The following is a 23,982-nucleotide window of genomic DNA, read 5'->3' on the forward strand; positions in this document are numbered from 1 at the left end:
ATATATATATATATATATATATATATATATATATATATATATATATATATATATGGGTCATTCTCACAAAAACAGTCATTTTCATGTCCCCAGTATATTTTATGTTTGTTTTACAACTTACGAAAAAAAAAATTTCAGGGAAAGTGTCCTTCAGAATGCAAGCTAACAAAAGAATAAAAATAAAATTATCAATTTTTATTTTTTATTAATTTTAGGTAATAAAAATATACCAATATGTCATTCCCTCACTTGTCCCCACTGCTGATTTAAAAAAAGAAAAGAATTGTTTCTGAAATAAAAAAATTTTTTTTTACAAATTTGTGTTTTTTATTTGAGAATATTGAAATATAGAATTCATAAAATAAATTTTAAATTTAATTTCTGATAAAAATATTAACACAGCACTATTTTAAACTTTGTCCCCAGTGTTTCGCGTCATTCCCTCACAACAATGTTCTTATCACCTGCTATCATCTTAGAATAAAAATATTTTAATAAAAATTTCAGAAGTTAACAACTGGCATCATAGAACAAAATTCCAGTATGTTTCCACCTTCAACTTAAAGAAGCTTTGTTGTGGAATAAATTTGAATGAATCAAACCAGGTAAAATTTTTTACATTTATCATTCCCTCATGTCGTTTTTTAGAGTAAAATAAAATACAACTTCATCGAGAAAGTGGATAATTATATGTTGCTTTCTTGTATGAATATAATTGTATGTGATTGACTTCAGAAATTAATAAAGCCTAACTGTTATTTTTAAATTTTATTGATTTCGTCATTCCCTCACTAGTGTATAAAGTGAGGGAATGATGCTGAAGTGAGGGAATGATTCAAGATGAGTATATTATTAAATTTTTTTTTTGTTCAATCGTGCCAGCCAATTTTATTTCCCAAACCTGTAAAAACTATTAAATATATAAGACTAAATTATAATAAATATTAGATATACTTAGTATGTTATCATTTTCAAACTTTAAGTAGATGTAACTTAGATAAAAACATGTATTAAAATAAAATATCATTCCCTCACTATTAGTGTCAGTCCCTCACTTTTTAAATAGTGAAAATAATTAATTTATTTATTAATTAATTTGAAAAATAAATTAATAAATTAATAAATTGATTTATTAAACTAATTCATTTATTTATTAAATTAATTAATTAATTATTAATTATTATAAATGAATAATTATAAATTAATTATTTAAAAAATTAATTAATTTAAATATTAAGTATAATTTATAGGATATATACTTTCTTTATAATGCCATTACATATTTCTATTAATATAGAAAGTTTCAGAGCTTTTTATTCACTTTACTTTTTTGGGATTTTATGAACTGAAAAATGACTGTTTTCGTGAGAATGACCCATATATATATATATATATATATATATATATATATATATATATATATATATATATATATATATATATATATATATATATATATATATATATATATATATATATATATATCAGTCGTTATATTTATATTTATGTACAATCTTTATACATTTTCAATTGCCTTAACACTTCTTAATACCAGTTCTCAAAAAATTTAAAAATCTTTATTTGCCCTGCTGGACATATTAGTCAATAAAATGCATGTTCACATGCACAAACATATATTTTTTTAAAATACATACTAATGAAAACATATGAATGTAACTATTTATTTGGAGAAACTTATTATTGCATGATCCTTATCACTTACCAGAAAGCTAAACAGTAAAAGGAAATATGAATATGTAGTAGAAACTAATTTTTAACAAACTCAGCACTTAAAATAAATCATTTGATCTGACATAGTTGTATTTCTTTAAACATTTAAACCAAATGTTAAGTTAAGAGTTAATAATAAGATATCACACTCATTTTAATTTTTTATATTTTCATTATTTTTTATACTCAGCAGTTGGTGTAAATTTTATCTAAATAAAAATAATCAAGAATAGAAAAATATAAAAAAACATATAATATATAATATGCAAAATATATAATATATTTTGCATAAAATATTATTTTATTTCCGTTTCGATTTTATATCCAAATTTGGAGGAGGTTTTATCAACATTTCAGACTATTTTTGATTAAATATTTACTTGTCTGATCAATCATGCAAGGGTGAAAAATACATGCCTGCATACCTGCCAACCCGCCAGGGGAAAAAATAGGAACACGTCACGCTGTCGCGACATTAAAGTTTACTTCTTTACACTAAATGTTTGCATAATTGTAACTGTATAAGATTTAATGTAACAATTATTATTGATTATAATACATATCAACTGACAAGATTTCTGATTATCATTCTTATTCAACAAACTAATTAAACAGAAATGATAGCTGATTTTAGTAATTTAAAACATATTTAAAAACAAAATATTTTATTATTACTCAAACATATGTGACAATAAACACATGTAAAAAAATAATCAATTATTCTTGTTAAGTGCTACAATTGTAGCAGATTTGGCTGATTTTAAAAACTTTTCATCAAACACTTGTCTATAACAAGGCTGAATCATTTGGGACTTGGTAAATCAAAATTGCCTGCAAAGTAGACGCATTCATGCTACCCCAAAACTCAGTCTTATTTTTTGGAAACATCGCACAAAACAACTTTGATGCATGGTCTGCAGCAGCTAAAGGAATATTGTGTTCAAGGAGAAATCCTGTGAACAATAGCTCGCTTCTAATTGATTGTAGATCAATAGTGGACGACACAAAATCGGAAATTTTTGCTGACTTTTTCATATTTGTATATGCGGTAGCATGCTTGGCTGTTTTCCCGTGTGAAATGATATCACACTTTCCACCATGTGCTATACTAATGTCTGTATTGCAAGCAATACATAACGCGTACGATGTCCCCTTTCTTGATTTTTTGATGAAATCAAATTCTTCACTATAATTGTTGCAAAAACACTGACTTCGCCGAATTGTTGACATTTTTTCAGATTACATCGTCGAAAAGCATTCAAAGCTAAACTTAAATCGAAGAGATGCCTTCCGAGTAAACATTCAACACCGGTACGGTTGCAAGTAAAAGACAAGGAGTCAGGAAGCTAAGATTTCCTCTTGGTGTCTGTGAAGCGACCTGTAGATACGTCATCAAATATACGAATGTAGATAGAGGCAGAGCTAAGGGATAACGCGACTTGACGGACATGGATCGCTTTATAGAGTAAAAGAAAAAATTACGCTATGATGAAAAATCGGAACATTTTAACCCAAAATCGTATTATCGGAACAAGGCATAAAAATCAGAACCGTTGCGATAAAATCTATACACTTGGCAGCTATGATGCCTGTTTAAAATTTTTTACATGGCCAGGGCATTTTGGGCAATGCAATTCTCGAACATTGGTTGAAACTGACCAAAAGGTCACCAGGTGCATGTGAAATTCCAAAATATACCAGCCAGAGTTTTTGAAAGTAATAAATTTTGACACCTTTTCTATGCAAAAAAATTTTTTCGTTACCTTTGAGAATAAAAATTCTTTTGAACGTTTTAGGACAAAAAATAACTTACTTCAATACTGTTCTTTCGTTCAAGTCTTCTTGTAACAAGCTCTCTCAAAAGAAGAATGAGATCAAGATTTAACTTCTTCTCTAAATCTCCTTTAAGAGCCTGAAAATTTGAATGTTTCTCAAAAACATAATTCATTTGATCACAACCCAAATTTAAAATTAATAAAGATAATAGTTCAATACTTTGGATTCAGCTGTTAGATCTGTCTTGTTCAAAAACTCTTGATAAACTTTACTGTAGCTAGCAATATCATGGGCTCTTTCCAATGCAAATGCCCAGGTGTAAACTTTATTTTTGTCAGAAATCGGTTGTAGATGAACAGAGATTGCATATGACCACCATTTTTGAGCACTGAAAGTATTTAAGGGATAGTATTTCAATTGTTGTTGACCGAATTTAGAAAGAGTAAAAAGAGCTTTTTCAATGGGAGCACAAAAAGGCATAATTTATAACAAACATTTTGAAACTGGCAACTTATTCATACAATCAAATAATTCAATTGAGGAATATAAGAAAATAACCCAATTCAAATCTATCACACATTTTAAAAATATCATTATTTTAAAAAAAAGTTAGAAAACCATATCATGTTAAAGCTCCTATGTGTTTTTTCTTCCTTGTAGTACAGGATTTATATACAAATTATGAGAATTTAACAAATTAAAACAAAAAATACTTCATAACAAAATATTCACTTATTATAACAATACAAAATAGAAAAAATGAAAAAGATTTATTCACTTTTTTCTAGTTATAAAATTTGGTAAAATAAATAAACGTATTATTTTAAGTGTAATTACAACTCGCAAAGGTAGATGAACATATCATATTATCATAATGATTTATTTACCACAATAAAATTATATTACTGTAAAATAAACTTCAGATAATTCAGATAGTAAATTATCATAAAATAATTTCAAATAGTATGAATCTCTTACTTCTGATCAAACACACAGTAGACAGAAACACAACAATTTATATGAGTCATTCTCACGAAAACAGTCATTTTCATGTCCCCAGTATATTTTATGTTTGTTTTACAGCTAACGAAAAAAAAAAAAAATCAGGGAAAGTGTCCTTCAGAATGCAAGCTAACAAAAGAATAAAAATAAAATTATCAATTTTTATTTTTTATTTATTTTAGGTAATTAAAATATACCAATATGTCATTCCCTCACTTGTCCCCACTGCTGATTTAAAAAAAGAAAAAAATTGTTTCTGAAATAAATTTTTTTTTTTTTTACAAATTCGTGTTTTTTATTTCAGAATACTGAAATATAGAATTCAGAAAATCAATTTTAAATTTAATTTCTGATAAAAATATTAACACAGCACTATTTTAAACTTTGTCCCCAGTGTTTCGCGTCATTCCCTAACAACAATGTTCTTATCACCTGTAATCTTCTTAGAATAAAAATATTTTAATAAAAACTTCAGAAGTTAACAACTGGCATCATAGAACAAAATTGCAGTATGTTTCCATCTTCAACTTAAAGAAGCCTTGCTGTGGAATAAATTTGAATGAATCAAACCAGGTAAAATTTTTTACATTTGTCATTCCCTCATGTCATTTTTTAGAGTAAAATAAAATACAACTTCATCGAGAAAGTGGATAATTATATGTTGCTTTCTTGTATGAATATAATTGTATGTGATTGACTTCAGAAATTAATTAGGCCTAACTGTTATTTTTAAATTTTATTAAATTTGTCATTCCCTCACTAGTGTATAAAGTGAGGGAATGACGCTGAAGTGAGGGAATGATTCAATATGAGTATATTATCAAATTTTTTTTGTTTAATCGTGACAGCCAATTTTATTTCCCAAACCTGTTAAAACTTTTAAATATATAAGACTAAATTATAATAAATATTAGATATACTTAGTATGTTATCATTTTCAAACTTTAGGTAGATGCAACTTAGATAAAAACATGTATTAAAATAAAATATCATTCCCTCACTATTAGTGTCATTCCCTCACTTTTTAAATAGTGAAAATAATTAATTTACTTATTTATTAATTTGAAAAATAAATTAAAAAATTAATAAATTAATTTATTAAATCAATTTATTTATTTATTAAATTAACTAATTAATTATTAATTATTATAAATTAATTAATTATAAATTAATTATTTAAAAAATTAATTAATTTAAATATTAAGTATAATTTATAGGATATATACTTTCTTTATAATGCCATTACATATTTCTATTAGTATAAAAAGTTTCAGAGCTTTTTATTCAGTTTACTTTTTTGGGATTTTATGAACTGAAAAATGACAGTTTTCGTGAGAATGACCCATATATTAATTATATTTAATTAGAATTGTATATCTTAATAGAAAAATATACAATTCTAATTTAATTAGTAGTTAACAATGCCAAATTAAAGTAATTCAAATTTCATATCACTAAAGACAGAAACAGAAATAAAGAACTTAGTACACCTTCATAATAATAATAATAATAAATCTAAGTTCAGAGAACTAGAATAGTTCGTCAGATATAAGTATAGCAGTTTATTTGTAATCAAAATTTTTAAATGGAAATGCAAAGCACTCCAAAACTAACTACATCAAAGACTTCATTTAAACAACCGTAAATAAAACCAAATTTGATGTTCTTTAGCATAGTCAATTAAAACCATAGATTAAAAAAAATGTGACACAATCAGAAAGAAACCAACTTAATGAAACATAATAGATACTTAAACTTGAACCTAGTTACAAGCAAATGTAATGATGCTATGTGGTGCATATTACAAGTTGTACTTCTAAATTACAATATCGCCAAAATATATTTTTATGAATACATAATGGGCGACCTTTTTTTTATATTTTTATGATTCATAATGTGGCATTCAAGTGAAATAATTTAAGGATTTAATTTTCAATTGAATACATACTATACGAATACATATACACCACAATTCTTTGGGTGCAGAATTAATGGTAAAAATTATAACAAAAAGAAAATTCGTTACTTTTCTTTAACTGTAACTGTTGGTCTCCATTTTCTATGCTTCCATCGGATGTCCAGAACTTCTAGCTCTTTTAAACACATCATCATTTGTCTATATTGCACCTAAAATAGATGTACACAAATCAGATGAAATTTTTTTATATTTATTCAAATCCATTTAAAACAAATTAGATAGAATTAAATAATTTCAAATCGAGTTTTTTATTTCAATTGTCAAATAAATATTAAAGTTTTTTTTAATTGTAATAAATTACCAAATTGCAAAAAAAAATAATAATAATAATATCATAAAAATATATTCTAATGACCTGTTGACAACAAAACCTTTTGAAAGATAGGCTCTTTAATAAATTTCTACCAAAAAATATAGAAATGGCAAATGAAATTGCAAAACATTTCTGACAATACAAAACAAAATAATTTTGCATAAAATATGATACGAATAAAGTTACAAGCCATACTAAATAATTAAGCTTACTAACCTCACTTAATGTCAAAGAAATCTTCTCTAAATGTATATCACATACAATTCTAGGTGTAAATCGTGAGCGTAGTGGTCTTGGCGAACAATTTCTAGTTAAATGGCCTTTAACATTCACAGGAGAAATAATGTATTCATGTGTTTTATCATGGGATGGGTCCAAATGTTTGGCCATTGCTTTCTGAAATGAAGAATTATAACACTTTACAAAAGTTAGAATATCAATATGGCGAAACATTATAAGAAATGTTTATGAAACTTCATGAGTTTTTCGAAGAATTCAAGCAATAAAATGATGTTTTGCTTTTTTAAAACCTTACAGTGCATAAAAATTTCATGGGTAATCCAAAACGAATTTTTTTATTAATAAATGAAAAAAATGCTATGATCTATCCAAATTTGAAATTAAAATCCTTCCCACTAAATGAGCTATTATACCATCTCGGCTACTGTTTGAGAATTAAAAATATTTTTGAAATCATTTTTTTAAAAAAAAAGAAAATAAATAAATAAAAATAAGTAAATAAATAAAACTGAGGGATTTCTTGTAAGTAACATATTATACACTTACTCTTTGACCAGAGAACTCTTTTTATCCTATATAGTAACAAATATGTTGTCATGTAATTATACGGTAAAAACATATTTTTAAAAAAATAAATAACAAAGATATGTACAAAGGTTACAAAGTGATTTAACTCTTAAGCTTAAAAACATAAAATTATGCATTTATTATTAGTTATAGTAAAAATATTTGAAATTTTCTCATTAGAATGAATAACAAGTAATTTATCAATTTTGGTTTGCTTGACATTTAAAATTGGTACCTCTTAAAAATACAAAGATATATAGGAAAATATATTTCTCTAGATATCTTTTCAGATTGGACTTCTTAAATAATTAAACAAATAATATAAACATTTAAATGTACTTGTTCTAAATTCTAACTAAGAAATTTCTAACTTCAATTTTTATTGTTTACACCAGTAAAATGTAAAATTTAATGTGGTTTACGGAGAATTGTGGTATGTAGAATTGCATTATAAAAGATCTTTTTAACGCATTTGAAATATTGAAGAAGAAAAAAAAACACATACATTGGTCTGATACATTTGTTTCCCGAACACAGCATAGTTTTCTATTTTTAATGTGATTATTAAAAATATATTTCTATACTATTAATTTAAAAAAAAGCATATAGTATCAAAAAAATTATGAACAACCATATCATTGATGCAAAAGTAGTAAAATTGAAATAGTTATTTAATTTAAGTACATTTTCCATAAATTACTTAGAAGAAAAAAAACTTAAATAATCTTACCATCATACTCTGAGAATCTAAATTATACAAAATGTCACAGTTAGTGTCCAAATAGAAAGAAAATCCTTGAAGTTCCAATAGTTTCCACATAAAGTCATTGTTTTCTCTTCTTACAAATTTTGGTATCTGAAAAAAAGTGTTAAAATATACAGAAAACTGAAAAGTTAAGGAAACTATAATAAAAAATATTTGTGTAAAATTTATCCAATAAGTACAATAATAGAATTTATAACAAAACAATTCTATAAAAATAGGTTAGAAATTCAAATGTCATTTAAACAATAGTATATTTTAAACATAATTTTTTTCTAAAACAATAAATTTCAAAATTGTCAAATTTTTCTTGTTTTGTTAATGCTTACCCAATGCTGATCAGTACTTTGAGCAGACAGGCTGCGAATTAAAATTCCACAGGCAAATTTTTGAGTAGAGCGACTATAATCATCTTCATAGCGAATGTGAACATCTTTAATTTTCAACTAAAAAATTTGAATTAATTTAAGTATTAATAATTTCAAAAAAAAAACTATATAGTTAACCTTAATCTTTGGGTAAAAACCGATACACTGTTGTATCGGTATACCTGTGTATACCAGAATAACAGGCATGTTAAGCACAACATAAGCAAAATGTTAAAAAAAAAACATTTTTAGCTTAGATACATCATTACCATTTTCAAACTTAAAAAAAACTTTGTCTAAAAGTGTTATTATTATGCATTATACTTGTAATTCTAAATGTAGAATACGATGAGAACACCAAAGTACAGTAGGGAACCGATTATCCAGAACGATCGGGACCATCGCTATTCTGGATAACTGATTTTTCCGGTTTTCTGAATCGCTACAAAAAGCCGATTTTTTTTTATTGTTAAACCCAACTAAAAAAAAAAATTGGAAATAATCTTAAAAAGAAGAAAAAACGATGAAGTAATACACTAATGATTATTTCCAAAACGATGAAATGGCGGGAAAATTTAGCGAATTTCGTTCCGGATTTTTGGTTTTCCGGTTTTCTGATTTCCGGATAACGGGTTCTGTTTTGTATTAGGAAAAAATTGTTTTCGTAGAAAGGTACAGTATGTTCCTTTTTCTGTATTTTTCTTAAAAATATAGATATAAGATTTATAATTACTTTTGCTATAATTATGATAAATACATAGTTTCAATAAACATACTTTACATTACAGAAGTCACACTTTGACATTCTTGCACAGATTTTGAAATAGTGTTGAAAAGAAAGAATGCTATAAGCAGGCATTTTATTGTGACCTGACAGTTTCATGCAAAATCGTTGATTGTGTCACACTTTCGTCGCTAGAGGGCTAGTGTAGTCCTAACATGCTTTAAGATCATTGTTTCATGTGCATCACAACGTTATTAACAAAGCTTAATCTGTAATGATGATATTTTATCCAAATGACAAGGAGTAATTCCAACAGGATAAAACATTCTACTATACTAATGGTATTGTAAAGGATTGGTTTGAGATGCATGACCAGTGATTCCAATAGATTTTGAAAGCTAGAGACGTTTAAGACACACAATACTTTCAAATTTCTGAGTTCTCTCTATATAAAAGCGGGTCCCTATTTAAAAAAATTAATTAAAATAAAGATAAAAAAATATATATTTAATGATTACAAGAAAATATGGATAGTAATTCAGGGCGAGTAGCCAAATCTTTGAATCAAAAATAAGCACTTTTAAAAAACTTTCCAAGCACTTTACAAAAATTTTCAAGCACTCAAAAGATTCATATTCAATCAATGATATTATTGAAAAACAAAAACTTTTTATAAACAGTTTTAGCGTTAAAAAAAACCCAAAAAGAAACGGGCGTAAATCGAAACAATCAGTACTTTCCCACATCACCGAGTGAATTCAACTTGACCCTGAATTCAGAACAAAAGTACCCTTACCCCCTACGTCAAAAAAAGTGTTAGAAGTAAAATAAAATAAACAAGAATAAAATTAAAATAAATTAAAAAGAAAAACATTTCATAAGGATCTGTTATTCTCTATCCGAATTGGAGCACTCAGGTTTCGGTTTTAAGCGTGCGAGCATGCGCAAGTCATAACGTGGGTACGACATGAAGTCCGCGTGATTGCGTAGCAAACACCCCATTTTTCGTAAAATGAATGGGATCTACCAGATATCACTGAAGGAAAAAAAATTTATTCGTGAAAAAAAGCACTTTTTAAAAACGCCAGCTGAAAAAAGCACCTTTAAAAGCTTTTAAAAACGAAATCCCCAAAAAAGCACCTTTAAGTACTTTTTACAAACGCTACGCACCCTGTAATTGATTCGGTAACAATAATTTAAAAAAGAACTCATTTTCACCTTCTGTTATTGATACGGAAGAATTTTTTTTTTTTAAAAAATTCAGCTAAATTTTGACAATATAAATCTGCTGGGTGCAATTTTTTTTGTTGGTGGAGAATAAGGCTTCCATGGCAAACATTTTGTTAAAAATTTTTTGCAGCCCCCCCCCCCAATGATTTTCAGCATATTTTACACGCTATTATAGCTGGTTGGTAAAATCACTGCTTCACTTTGTTGCATTGGCCCCCACAATATCAAAATATCAATCCTATTAGGTATTTGTGGCATGAAGTTTAAAGAGCCATCCACATCCATCCAGTCTCACTCTATTAAAATGCGAAAAAGAATCGAGAATGCATTTTTAAAAAAAGATCAAACAAGACATTGAAAGGATAGGCATAATAAAGTGGCTCCTCATTGTACATTAATAAGCAAAATCTGTGCTTAACTTTATTGCAATAAAAACATGGCTGAATAATAGATAAAATATGGAAGAATGTTTATTATTACACTGGAGAATGTCAAAGAATGAATGTCAGTCATTAAAATTAGAATGAATGTTGTATTATCTTTCTGAATGTCTGCAATATCGTTGTTGCCATCAGAACTTTCAAAATAAGGCCTTTTTTTCAAAGGCTATGCAAAATAAATATATTTACAAATAAAATGAAGTAGTATATGGAAACATGAAAAACTTAAAGAGTTTTTTCTAGTTACAAATCCCTTTCATCTATTTATACACTCAATTCCTAATTCTAGCAACAACTTAAATCAGAATGTATTAAAAATTTGAAAATAAAACTACGCTGATATGAATTACACTGGTAGTATTATTAGCTTTCAATGCCCATACTAAAATTTCTTTGAAATAACTTCACAAAAATATTAATAATAAACAAACTCAATTTCCTTAAAATAAGAAATATAAATTTAAAAAATGAAGAAAAAAAAAGACAATTGGTGATGACTTTACACACAAAACTAAGTATTATACTTCCAAATTTCAAAAACTCAAAATAAATTTAAAAATTCAAACAATAATAGCAATAATTGTTTCTTGGAATTGCTAATTATTTTTCATACAAAAAAAAGTTACAAGCCAGATTACTGTTTTTGTTGAATCCCCATGTCTTAAATAATCACCAAGCAAACATTATAAATTAAAGTAAGTAATAAAAGCTGTGCAACAACACAGCAATTAACTAATTACTTAAATGTGATTTAGTTTCAGACAGCTTATTTTATTTATTGAAAGAGATTTATAAATAGATAAGAAAAGAATAAATTCTAAAAACTAAAACTATGTATGAAATTATATACCAGAGTCATGTAAAAGCAAATATACTAACCTGAACATTTTCAATAACATTGGCCATTAAAGAAGTTCCATAACTCATCCAAGATTCATTTTGTCTAGTATCGAGAGTACCCTGAAAAATCAATACAAATTAACTCAGTTATCATTTGTTGTCAATCTGATTCATATGATCAAGTGATTCCCCAACTTTTTTAAGACATGGACATTTTTTTTTCAATTAAGATTATTCAAAGAATGAAGAGGTGGAAATTTTATGTGTTGAGTTTTTCCACTTACGAATTTTAATGTAATATAGCGTAAAATATCTGAATTGTTCAAGGGTCTGGAAGGCCGAGATTTCAGAAAACTCTAGATTTTAGGAATTTAACTCAAATCAATAGAAATGATTGAGCTACAGAAGAAAAATTATTTTTAAAAAAATGTGCTCTATTTATAAATATATATATATATATATGCAACAAAATAAATAAATACAAGAAAACACGAAGAAAGTTAAGAAAAACAATAAGTTTCATGTATTGCGCATAAGCTGCAAGTAAACAGAACTCATTAGATAAACTCAAAATGAAGATAAAACAAAGGAAAATTATAGACATATGAAAAGGGGAGGGGAAAATAATAATGAAAAAAAATAGCAAACAACTGATTAAAAAAAAAAGAAGAAAAAAAAGAAAAAAGGATGGCATTTTTTTAAAAAAACTGGAAAATAAAAGATATAATCTTTTCATCAGCCCACACGAAAACGAAGCACTCTTTTTTGCGGATATAATCATGTGGGCTGATGAAAAGATTATATCTTTTATTTTCCTGTTTTTTTAAAAAAAAATTTTCATCATTTTTTTTTTTAATCAGTTGTTTGTTATTTTTTTTCATTATTATTTCTGCCCCCCTTTTTCATATGTCTATAATTTTCCGTTGTTTTATCTTCATTTTGAACTTATATATATATATATATATATATATATATATATATATATATATATATATATATATATATATATATATATATATATATATATATATATATATATATATATATATATATATATATATATATATACAGTGGTGGCCAAAAGTGTGGACACTGTTTGAAAGTTTCATATTTTTCAACTTTGTGTGCCTGTAGAATATATTAATTTTCACTTAAATACAAACGTTTATATATCAAATTGAAGGTAATTTAATGTAGAATTTAATAATAAGTACAGTATTACAATATCTGTATTACAAAAATAATTATGCAATTAATAGTAAGATCTATCTTAGATTTGCATTTTTTTAAAGTGATGCTTACACAATCAATACTTAGTAGGATAACCCTTAATTATTAAGACAGCTTCGCTGCGTCTTTTCATCGAGTGTGCGAGTGTTTGGAGTTCATCTTTCGTAATCACATGGTGCCAAGAATCAATTATAGCTTCACTTAGTTGTCTTTTATTGGATGGACGTTTTTTTCGTACAAGAATTTTCAAGCGTCGCCACAAATTTTCGATTAGATTGAGATCAGGGCTGTTTCCTGGCCATGGTAATATATCTATGCCTTTATTTTGAAACCATGCTTTGCATACTTTTGTACAGTTCTAAATTATTTTTAAAAAAGTTCAACAATAGTTCTAGCATTTCCACATTATTTTTAAAAACTTGATATTTTACTACAATGAATTTCGAGTCTCAATATGATTTTTCCCTATTTGCAATGATTAAGTCATAAATTCACAGTCTTGTCGATCAGTTACTCACCAGATATCATGACTCATTTCCCTGTGGTTTTTATATTCTCAATATTTTTAACAGAATATTTTTAAAACATTATGACCTTTAAATCACATTTGAGTAATTTTTTATTGACAAAGATCAGCATGATATTTTCAATTGTTTTTCTCACAGTTATGGATTTTCACAATTTTTAAAATCCCGAAATTTTCAATAAATTACATACATAATTACAACATATGAATTTTGAATCACTTAATTTGTCAATTACTTAGCACATATATCAAAAGTGATTTCATTCTAAATTCCTGTGGTTTTATCAAAAGCTCTTTTGACAGTAATCCCAATGAGTTTTTAAAATCCAGATTCTTTAATAATAAAATTGTACAATGTAGCATGAATTTGAGTTAACACTTTTTGTTACTATTGATTCATGTTTATTTCATTGTAAAACTTTGTGTTTTTTTCTATAGCTGTTTCAGCAGGTATTGATTTCCACATGATTTTTAAAATCAATTATTTTAATTATGCTATTATTACAGCACATGAATTTTTTCAATATTGCTTTGCATTTAAATCTTATTTACCGTATGTCCCAGCCTAAAGTTGACCCTATATTTTCGATCACAAAGTAGTAAATTTCGGATGTTTCAGGTACAAAAGGGGTTCATAATAATTTTTTTAATTAATTATCTTGAAATGAATCGTTGATAGAAGGAGAAAAAAACTCTTACAAAAACAGGAAATATTCATGCTGCTCCTACAGATATCGTGTAGATTCGACACATAGCAAGAAGTTTATTCAAATGTTATTGTAAAATCATTTAAAAAGTAAGATATTCCAAATTCTTTGAATAAGAATAAGATGTTTTTTTGTGAGGTAAAACAGATGAAGAGGAAATAGAATCTATTGCAGAGTAGAATCCATGTGATGACACTGCTAACGCTATTTAAGTTGTATTTGAATTTGTAGCTTTTATGGTGTGTTTTAAATTTACTCATCGTATCATATTTTTTGAAACATTCGTTTATTTTTTTTAATATAATTTAAAGTATTATTTCTAAAAACCTTCATAGGTGAAGAAAATATGATGGGATAAAATGCAAAACTTATTGTACAAAAACAATTTTCTTAGAGGATAAATTGATGCAGAGTTATTCTTATCTACTTCATTGTTTCTAATAAATTAATTTCTCATGATCAACGAACTTTCAACTTTATTACCAGTGTTCGAGTCAACACCCTAATTTTTTTTTACAATTTTGGGTGTTTGAAAAGTTAACTGATACACCAGGATATAAGGAAGCTAATTTTTTTTTCTTGTTAGGAGTTGAAAATTTTTTCTGGATTTCAGAACTTTAGAAGTCCGGAATTTTGAGATCATACTGTCTCTGCTTGAGGATTTTAAAAATTATAAGAATTTTTGCACTGACCAGGTATTTGAAGAAAAAAATGCTAAATACCATTCAGCAGCACAAATTACATTCATAATTTTTTTAAAAAAAAATATACATAGAACAAAAATAATTCAAATAAACTTTAGACTAAATAGGCATATTTACCTTAGATTTTGCATCCAGAACATCCAGCTGAGATAGTTTTCTCGACAGAGCCGACGCTTTTTCTGATTCTTCATCATACTAAAATTTAAAATAATAAGTTGAAAACAAATAAAAATTTATAATATCAAGCAGAATAACTTTTATAAATTTTTGCAAACCTCTGAAGATAAAATTGGCCCAGCTATTAAGAAGAGTCTGTCAATAAATATAACCCAGGGTTCACTTCTTAACCTGCTGACAGGAATCTGAAGCTTAATTTTTCCAACAAAACCTAAATTGAGATCATAATATTTATTACTAAGCTAATTCATAAAAAATTTAAAAAAAAAATTTTTTTGAGACTCTTTAGGTATTAAGTTTTCTTTAAAAAAATAAAAATAGCATTAAAGCATTGAATATGGCTAATACTTTCCTTGAAGTAATATATAACAAATAAACATTAAATTAAAAAAAATTATAATTTTAGTAGCAAAATATGAGATACATTGAATTTCAAAATGTTCAATCTTGAATTTTAAAATGTAACACTTTGAAGTACAGCATGCTTATAATGTTTAACAAAAGTTGCAAACCTTCATGTAATAAATTTTCTGCATAAATTAATAAAATAAAGAAAACTATATTGATTTATACCAAGCATGTTAGACATAGTCAAAACAAGCATACAAAATAAAAAGAATAAAAAAAACAAGTGTTTTTCAGAATGTCTAGTAGACTATATATTTTTTGATTAAAAAAAAAAAAATTTGCCAATAATAAAAAAAAATTTGAATCTTCAAGCACTAAATTTAAATTGATGTACGCACATCAAGTCACGAAATCTTATACGCATAAATTGAAAAATCTGCATTGAATAGATATTGAAATATAATTAAAATCTTAGAAAAATTATATCTGAGATTAAAAAATTCATAAAAGATAGCAGCATCAAGAAAGCATCCCATTCCTTTAAGACTATTTAGATCCAGCAGAATTCAGAAACAAAAAAACTTATTCTTATTCATTTTACCATTTTATGCATGCAGAAAAAATTATGTATTCATGTTCGGCAATTTGTGAAATTGTAGGAATAGAAATATTTCGTCACAATTGTTTTTCATAATTAAAATGGCCTTATCAAACTATTTACAGACAACCAAAACTGATCAACTCAGTTTGGTTGAATTACATAAATAAAATAATTGAAAAGTGTTAAATCATCAATCAGTAATAAAATCTGTTTAATATCAGGGTTCCCGCTGTCCTTGAAAATGTTAAATAGTGGTAGCAAATTTAAGATATTACTAGAAGATATTTCTTATTTTAATATATCACTTTATTGTTAAGTGGCTTATAAACTGGAACTTTCATGCATAGATTCCTTGGAAATTCTCAGGAAAATCTTTAAAATATTCTTTGGAAAACAATTTTCAGTGGTTGTTACACAGAAATTAAAATATAGACATTTGTTTTATTTTCGTAACCACTTTTTAAAATTTTTAACGCCCGTGGGGAACACTGAATATGGAATGTGACCAACATGCACTGCTATATAAGGCACCCAACAAGATTTTGTACTGCTTATGAGGATATTGAGATACTCTTTCGGCAGCACTTCCAAAAGTACTGTTTTTAACTCTTGGAGGAACCTGGAATTCTCTTTTTCATGAAAAGCATGAAGGAAGGTCAGGAGCAAGCTGAGGAACCTTTCTTAGCCTATGTCATTGCGCCCTTAATACCAAGTAGCGATCCTGAGCATGTGAGATCACTCTGTGGCAGCATCATATCTCTGGAATTGACTTCATAACCTGGATACTACTTTTGGTGCCACTTGTAATCATCTAGCCACCTCAGCTCGAGGCTCTTTAACTTCAAATCTATGAACGGCTCTCAACGATAATGAAAACTCATTCTTACTACACACAGACTATCTTGCTTGTTTTAATGCAATAATCACAATACTGCAGGCAAAAATCCTAGATGTTTAAAGTTTAAACATCTGGGATTTTTGCCTGCATTAAACTGTTGATATCAGAAGTACTGAAAAACTAAAGCTAAACAACTTCTTTTCTAAACCGAAAGTTGGTATTGTTCAATTAATTCTTCAAAATGTAAAATATAAATTCTATCAATTTTTTGGATCGTAGTTTAGAATTATTATTTTTTTAAAACATGTTAGTGACCTTAATTTTGGACATCAGTATATATTATAAACTCCTCCCATTATTTTTATAATATAAACGAGTCTTTTTTCAAGTAATTTATAAATAAGAATTTTTAATTATTTCAAATAATATAAAAATCAATGCTAACTTTTCATATTCCATAATTCAATTTGTTTCAAAAAATCAATTTTTAGTTTTCGTCAAGGGAATTTAAATTAGATTTGAGTTTTTAATAAATCAATGAGATGATAATACATTAGATAAGATGAGATACATTAGATTAGATGAGATGATAATACATTTAATAATTCATTAATATTATTAAAATATTATGCTTAAGAACCTAAAGTTTAACCTTTGCTGCAAAAGTAAGAATTTATGAGACACAAAATTTTTAAATGATATTATATGACTTTAGAGACTAAAATATTTTCAAACTAAAAGACTAAACAAAACAGTTTTTTAAATTTTTTTCAAGCATGATTAAAAAAGTACCTGCATGAATTTTCACTGGTAATTCAAGACCTTTCAAAGCATCTTTTTTCAGGGGTAAATTCTCAAGTTCCACTTCCCCTTAAAAATAGTAAATAAACAAACAGAGTGAAAATACATCTAAATTTAAACCTCCTTAATAAATTTTTATAAAAAAATTAATAAATAAATACTGTTGAAAAAAATAAGGTTCTCGATTTATATAAAATTCATTTTTTTAATATGTTTTCCCTCACTTTTGTTTAAAAACACTACATGTTCTTTTCTCAGCATAAAAAACATTAGAACAGGTCAATGTCCGCCTTTACCTCTACCCAGCGTTGTCCCTCTTTATAAACTATAACAGATTATTGCTCCAACTCCATATGAAATGAAATTGTATATGAAATTTCATTTTGTTTTCTTGAAAGGTATGTTGACCAGCAATGATGTAACAATTTGTCGCTTGACTGAATAGCTGAATATTAGGCTATAGCCGACTATTTGGTGGTCGGATATTGATTCAGAAATTCTAGTTTCTACCAAAATACTTATATACTTCTAAATACCTGTATATAGTTCTTAATAAACATGCTCAGCATTAAAGACTTTCTATCTTCCTCAAAAGATCTTCTTTAAATTAAATTACATCAATATTCTTCTTAAAAACAACTTTTTTTCTCTCCAATTTTAATTTCCATATAGCACACACTTATAAGATTCCTTTTGATGTACTGCAGGCTAAATCAAAACTAAATTATTATAAAATTTATACTTAATAAACATAATTTGCAACACAATATCATCATACACATTAATCATAATAGAGGACATTCAAATTTTCTTAATGAATAGTGTGTAAATGTAATCCAATATTTTTGTTTTTTCAATTTTTATACATTAATGCCATATTATAAATCTAAATAATTTTATTTTCAATATTCTGCTGAATTACTTGGCTGAACACTTAATTATTTGGACAAATCAAATATTCAGCTTTAGGGCATATAACTGAATATTTGTTGCATTTCTACTTATATAATTTATTTTACAATCACCCTATATACAGTAGGGAACCGATTATCCGGAACGATCGGGACTATCGCTATTCCAGATAACTGATTTTTCCGGTTTTCTGAATCGCTACAAAAAGCAATTTTTTTATTGTTAAACCTAACTAAAAATAATAAAAAAATTGGAAATAATCTTAACGATGAAGTAATACACTAATGATTATTTCCAAAATGATGGTAAGGTAAACATCTTTCAAAATAGAAAGAAAAATCCTAAAATCTTATGAGGAAAAAAAAATTTTTTTTTAAAATGGCGGGAAAATTTATCGAATTTCGTTCCGGTTTTTTGGTTTTCCGGTTTTCTGATTTCCGGATAACAGGTTCTGTACTGTATTTGTATCAACTTGCAGCTGCACTTTAAATATTTAAATCTTATACAAAACAAAAAGTACCTTGCAATAAGCCAATTGATAATTGATCTGTATTTAGATTTTCCAAATACTCCCCCACGTAAGTGTTTAGGATCCATGCAGCCAGTCCTTCTAACATTTCTAAAATAAAAAATATCATTGTCAAACATTGAACTATTTACACTTTTTTCAGCCACAACATATGCATTTAAAAAATATGAACCACAAAATATAATTGAGAATTAATGTAAGTTCTTTTTTTCTTACTTCAATGGGTAGTAAAAAAGAATGAAATTTCATGCTGCATTTCTAAATTTTACTTTATTTAAAACAGAAAAAATTTGACTCTGATAATCCGGTTTTATATTCAGTTACTAATTTTAATGGTACAAGGTTTACCTACCATAATTTTAAATAAACAATTCACAAATGTTGATCCTATTTCATAATTCGACACAAAGCTTTAAACATTTGTCACATATGTACAGTGAAAATCAACCTATTTGAAATTAGAGAAAACAAGGAAAATTCGAAAATCAAACGTAAATTATTTAGCAATCACATCTAGAGAAATAAATTCCCACTCTTTCAATTTCATGAAAATACAAGCAAATAATAATTTTGGAACAAGCACAACTCTCCTTCTTTATCGCCAGTCTACACAAGTTGAAGCATCTTTGAATAAGAAATCTTTGCAGCCTTTAAAAGAGGAGCTTTAAATATAGAAAATTTTTCTCCCTTCTTCACACATTTTCTTTCATTTAGCTTTTTTTTATCAACTTTTTTATTGTGTTGCAGTATTTTTCAGAAAATAAAGTTACATAATAATCAGGATTTTTAGCAGGGTTGGCAGGTTTTTGACATGTGACAGTTTTTGACGGTTTAAACCGGCACGTCAAAAACCTCACTGTCAAAAATGTCGAAAACCTATATTCATATGTGAAATTTAATTAATACATAAAATTTATATATTTTTTATAAAGGATAGTGTTTTTAAATATGCTCTAGAAAAAATAAATTTAAAATTTTGAAGAAACACTTATATTTTGAATAGTAACCAAAATCTTGTACTTTTGAAAGCTCACATTTTTTGTAATATTATGTATTCATTTTCATGTGTTATTGAAAATCTGCAGTGATATTATTAAGAAATTTATTTATAACCAAATTTAGTGTATAGTATAGATTATACTAAAAATTAGACATTTTTAAAGATAAACATTAGCAGTTTTGTACATTAGACATCTTTTAAAGAAAAATCTTTTTAATATTCTTTTAAATCTTCTTAATAATCTTTTTAACATAAGACAATGCAAATTTAAGTGCTTTCTGTTAAATACACAGAGTAGTTAGTGTCGATTTACAGTATATTCAGCCTATTCATTTACTATGCTGAAAATTTAGTTTATCCAAATACTTGTGAATTTCATTTTGCTGAATACTATATAGTTTTGTTGAATATCTAAATATTCAGCTGTTGAATAATTACTTCTTGCTTTCAAGATATGCATTATTTGTATTCTTAATACAAGTGGAGAAAAAAAAATTAAAAGATAAAAATTGTTTTAAAATGATAAGTGTAATAATTATAAATAAATATAATAAACAATATGAATTATATTTATAATTATTCACAAATATAACTACTTTTAAATTAAAATTAATATACGGGATAATAAAGATATTCGGTATAACATTAAAAAAAAAATTATACACTTGTATCAAATTTGTATTTATACAACATAACTTGTAAGTTCCTTATAAATATTAGTTATATGTTCCTTATATGTTAAAAAGGCATAGTAATAAACTTTTAATTTTCTTAAGTATCAAAAAAAAAAAAATTTTCTCAAAATATAAATATTTAAACAATTTTTGTGCAAAATTTTTCTGCACATGCATTTGAATATAAATTTCTGAGATTTTAAATCTGTTATTTTACCTTAATTTTAATTAAAAAATATTTTAAAACCTGCTGATTACCTATAGTATAATTAAATTTCAATATAATGCATGGCAACTGTTGGTAGTTTTGAAGTTTATATATTTTCTTGGCAAACTTCAGTTTTTGATGGTTTAAACCAATATTATAACCTTGTCATGTCAAAAACCACTTTTTGACGTCAAAAACCCAACCCTGATTTTTAGCAATGAGTAATTAAAACAGATGAAAGTTAATTAAGAGTTAAGAATCAAGAATGATTCCTTCAGTAGAGTTCTTTTTTTTCTCCTTTTTGTAATTTCAGTTTGTTTTTATTATTTATGTTTAATAACTTTCATGGATGGCTAAGCTTTATGGTTAGTATTTTTCACAATCATCAATTCCATTAAACTTTTTTTTTTATTCAGGTGTGCACTTTTTCCAGAAATATAATATAGAAACTTAGTTTTTATTGCTTACTGTGTTAACCCAACTTATTACATAAACTAATACATTCTGAAATATGATCTAATCTCCTTCAGTAGAGTTCTTTTTTTTCCTTTTTGTAATTTCAGTTTGTTTTTATTATTTATGTTTAATAACTTTCATGGATGGCTAAGCTTTATGGTTAGTATTTTTCACAATCATCAATTCCATTAAACTTTTTTTTTTATTCAGGTGTGCACTTTTTCTAGAAATATAATATAGAAACTTAGTTTTTATTGCTTACTGTGTTAACCCAACTTATTACATAAACTAATACATTCTGAAATATGATGTCCATAGTTAAACCAGAGAATATTTAATAAGATAATTTTGTAAATTGCAGAATACAAATAAAAGGTCCTGTGTAAAGCCCTATTAATTTGCAAACAAGTACAGAAAGTTGTATGAACTGAAAGGGATAAATTTCATTGGAAAAGCAATTTGTTCTTTAGTAGGACATGTCTTAACTAGTAGCATATACAGGTAGGACTTGTAAGATTAAGTGTGAAGATCATTGATAATTCCCTTCTTTAAAAATTGTTTAAATATTCAGATTAAGGGGCTGTATCCCAATTGCAAAATTCAAGTAATTAGGACAATATATTGAATAGTAAATACTTCAAATTCACATTATCAGCATTGGGCTTTTATTTAACTTGATAGTTGCAGTATTGATGTAATTTATAAAAATAAAAAAAAATCTAAGCTCATATTTTTCAATATCTGCAATGGAATGAAGAAAAAATTAAAAAATATCACCTATTTTGAAAAAACATAGGATGCCAAGATTTCCAAAACAAAAATGTACAAGTTGTAAAATGTTACGGCCTGATTTATTGTGTTAAACTATGTGATGAAAACTGCTATGAACATGCATTATCAATTTTATACCAAATTGGGCAACACTTCACCTTTTATGTTATAAAAAAAATTATTAACAATTTTATAAAGAAATATTGTTAGTTTATCACCATAAGTAGATGTAAAAAAATATTAAAATTTACATCTATTTAATTTTAAACTCAATCCAGAAGACAACATGGCTACATTTAGCTAATTTAGAAAAATATCTTTGATTAAAAATTTGAACTGGATGCAAAAAATTTCTATTCCTAATTATAAGACAAAGTGAAGTCTACTTATTTAGTTTTAAACTGTTCTTTAGTTTTTATTATTATTTAATAATGTGATGAAAAAATTATTAATAATAATTAATTTAATAATAGGATGAAAAAAATTATTTTTTAGCATTTATTTACTTAAATATAATTATGATACATTTTAAAGAGTATATTAATATCTAAAACAATAACATATATTTTTTAATGAAATATAGACTAATTTTAGAACTTTACCCACTCTGGGGTAAAGAGGGTACCTCAAAAAATGTTCTCTTAAATGCCTTATTGCAAGAAAACAAAATAGATATGGGGATATTTCCGTATCATTATCTTTCGCGCTAACTAAAGTTGACAAATAGATTTTAAACTTGCTAATTTTTTTTAAAAAAACAACATGTAGGTATTTGTCTGGAGAGGCTACGAGTTATACATTTCGAGTTGGTCCCTTTCTGTGTTTTTTTTAGTTTCTCGCTGGCCACTGCCCGGAAGTTACCAAGACTTGGTGATTATTCTGCCACAGTTCAGGATACGGTAATTTCCCTCCTAACCTGACCCTATAAATCCCTGGATCTTCCCTTTCTTCATGACAATTAATTACATGTAAACGTACTCAGAGTATAAGAATAGATAGCCTAATCAATATTACCTATGAAGGTGAAATTATGAAGTTTTTTTTTATTATGATCATTATTATTAACACTTCTTAACAGGAACTTTGTTGGAACACTTAAAATAAGATACACAGCAAGAATTGTAGCTCATAAAATTTTACTACAGAAGAAACATGTTTCATACAGATCATTAATCATCCTCAGAATTGACATAATTTTAGATACTTTGAAATAAGCTTTATTTTTCATAGTTAAATAACAAGACATTAACTTACTTGAATTTTTAAAAAAAAATCTATGCCTTCCCAATAGGTATTAGAATTTTTTTAACCATAAAATTATTAGATCTTCCATGATTCCAAAACTTGTTTAAAGAAAGTCAGCTAAGTCACAACCAATTGTATTTTCTAAATGACGAATAATTTGTTTTGATGTCGAACCATTGCGTCATTTTGGACTAATTTGTTTCCGTCTGCTTAGTTTTGCTAAATTTAAGTTCTTCTGATAATAATTCAATTTAGGTAATATTTCTGTAAAACTGGAACCATA

At 26.2% G+C, this 23,982-nt stretch overlaps 1 protein-coding gene across 1 annotated transcript in view; it reads right to left on the reverse strand.

Annotated features, from left to right (window-relative positions):
- Vps13D (vacuolar protein sorting 13D) overlaps positions 1-23,981 on the reverse strand; it is a 64,768-nt gene extending 40,787 nt beyond the window's left edge. The window contains exons 1-12 of the mRNA XM_087151620.1: positions 23,709-23,981; positions 19,337-19,435; positions 17,896-17,973; positions 15,415-15,527; positions 15,257-15,334; positions 12,012-12,092; positions 8,700-8,816; positions 8,338-8,463; positions 7,017-7,196; positions 6,536-6,636; positions 3,727-3,895; positions 3,545-3,643 (exon numbers count right to left, since the gene is read on the reverse strand). Of these exons, the coding sequence (XP_087007746.1) occupies positions 3,545-3,643; positions 3,727-3,895; positions 6,536-6,636; positions 7,017-7,196; positions 8,338-8,463; positions 8,700-8,816; positions 12,012-12,092; positions 15,257-15,334; positions 15,415-15,527; positions 17,896-17,973; positions 19,337-19,433 (1,239 nt within the window). The 5' untranslated portion in view covers positions 19,434-19,435; positions 23,709-23,981. The remainder of the gene's footprint in view (positions 1-3,544; positions 3,644-3,726; positions 3,896-6,535; positions 6,637-7,016; positions 7,197-8,337; positions 8,464-8,699; positions 8,817-12,011; positions 12,093-15,256; positions 15,335-15,414; positions 15,528-17,895; positions 17,974-19,336; positions 19,436-23,708) is intronic.
- Position 23,982: the final 1 nt, after the last annotated feature.

The sequence above is a fragment of the Parasteatoda tepidariorum genome, chromosome 9, assembly GCF_982258835.1.
Source record: "Parasteatoda tepidariorum strain Cologne lab strain chromosome 9, Ptep-v5.0, whole genome shotgun sequence".
NCBI lineage: Eukaryota > Metazoa > Arthropoda > Arachnida > Araneae > Theridiidae > Parasteatoda > Parasteatoda tepidariorum.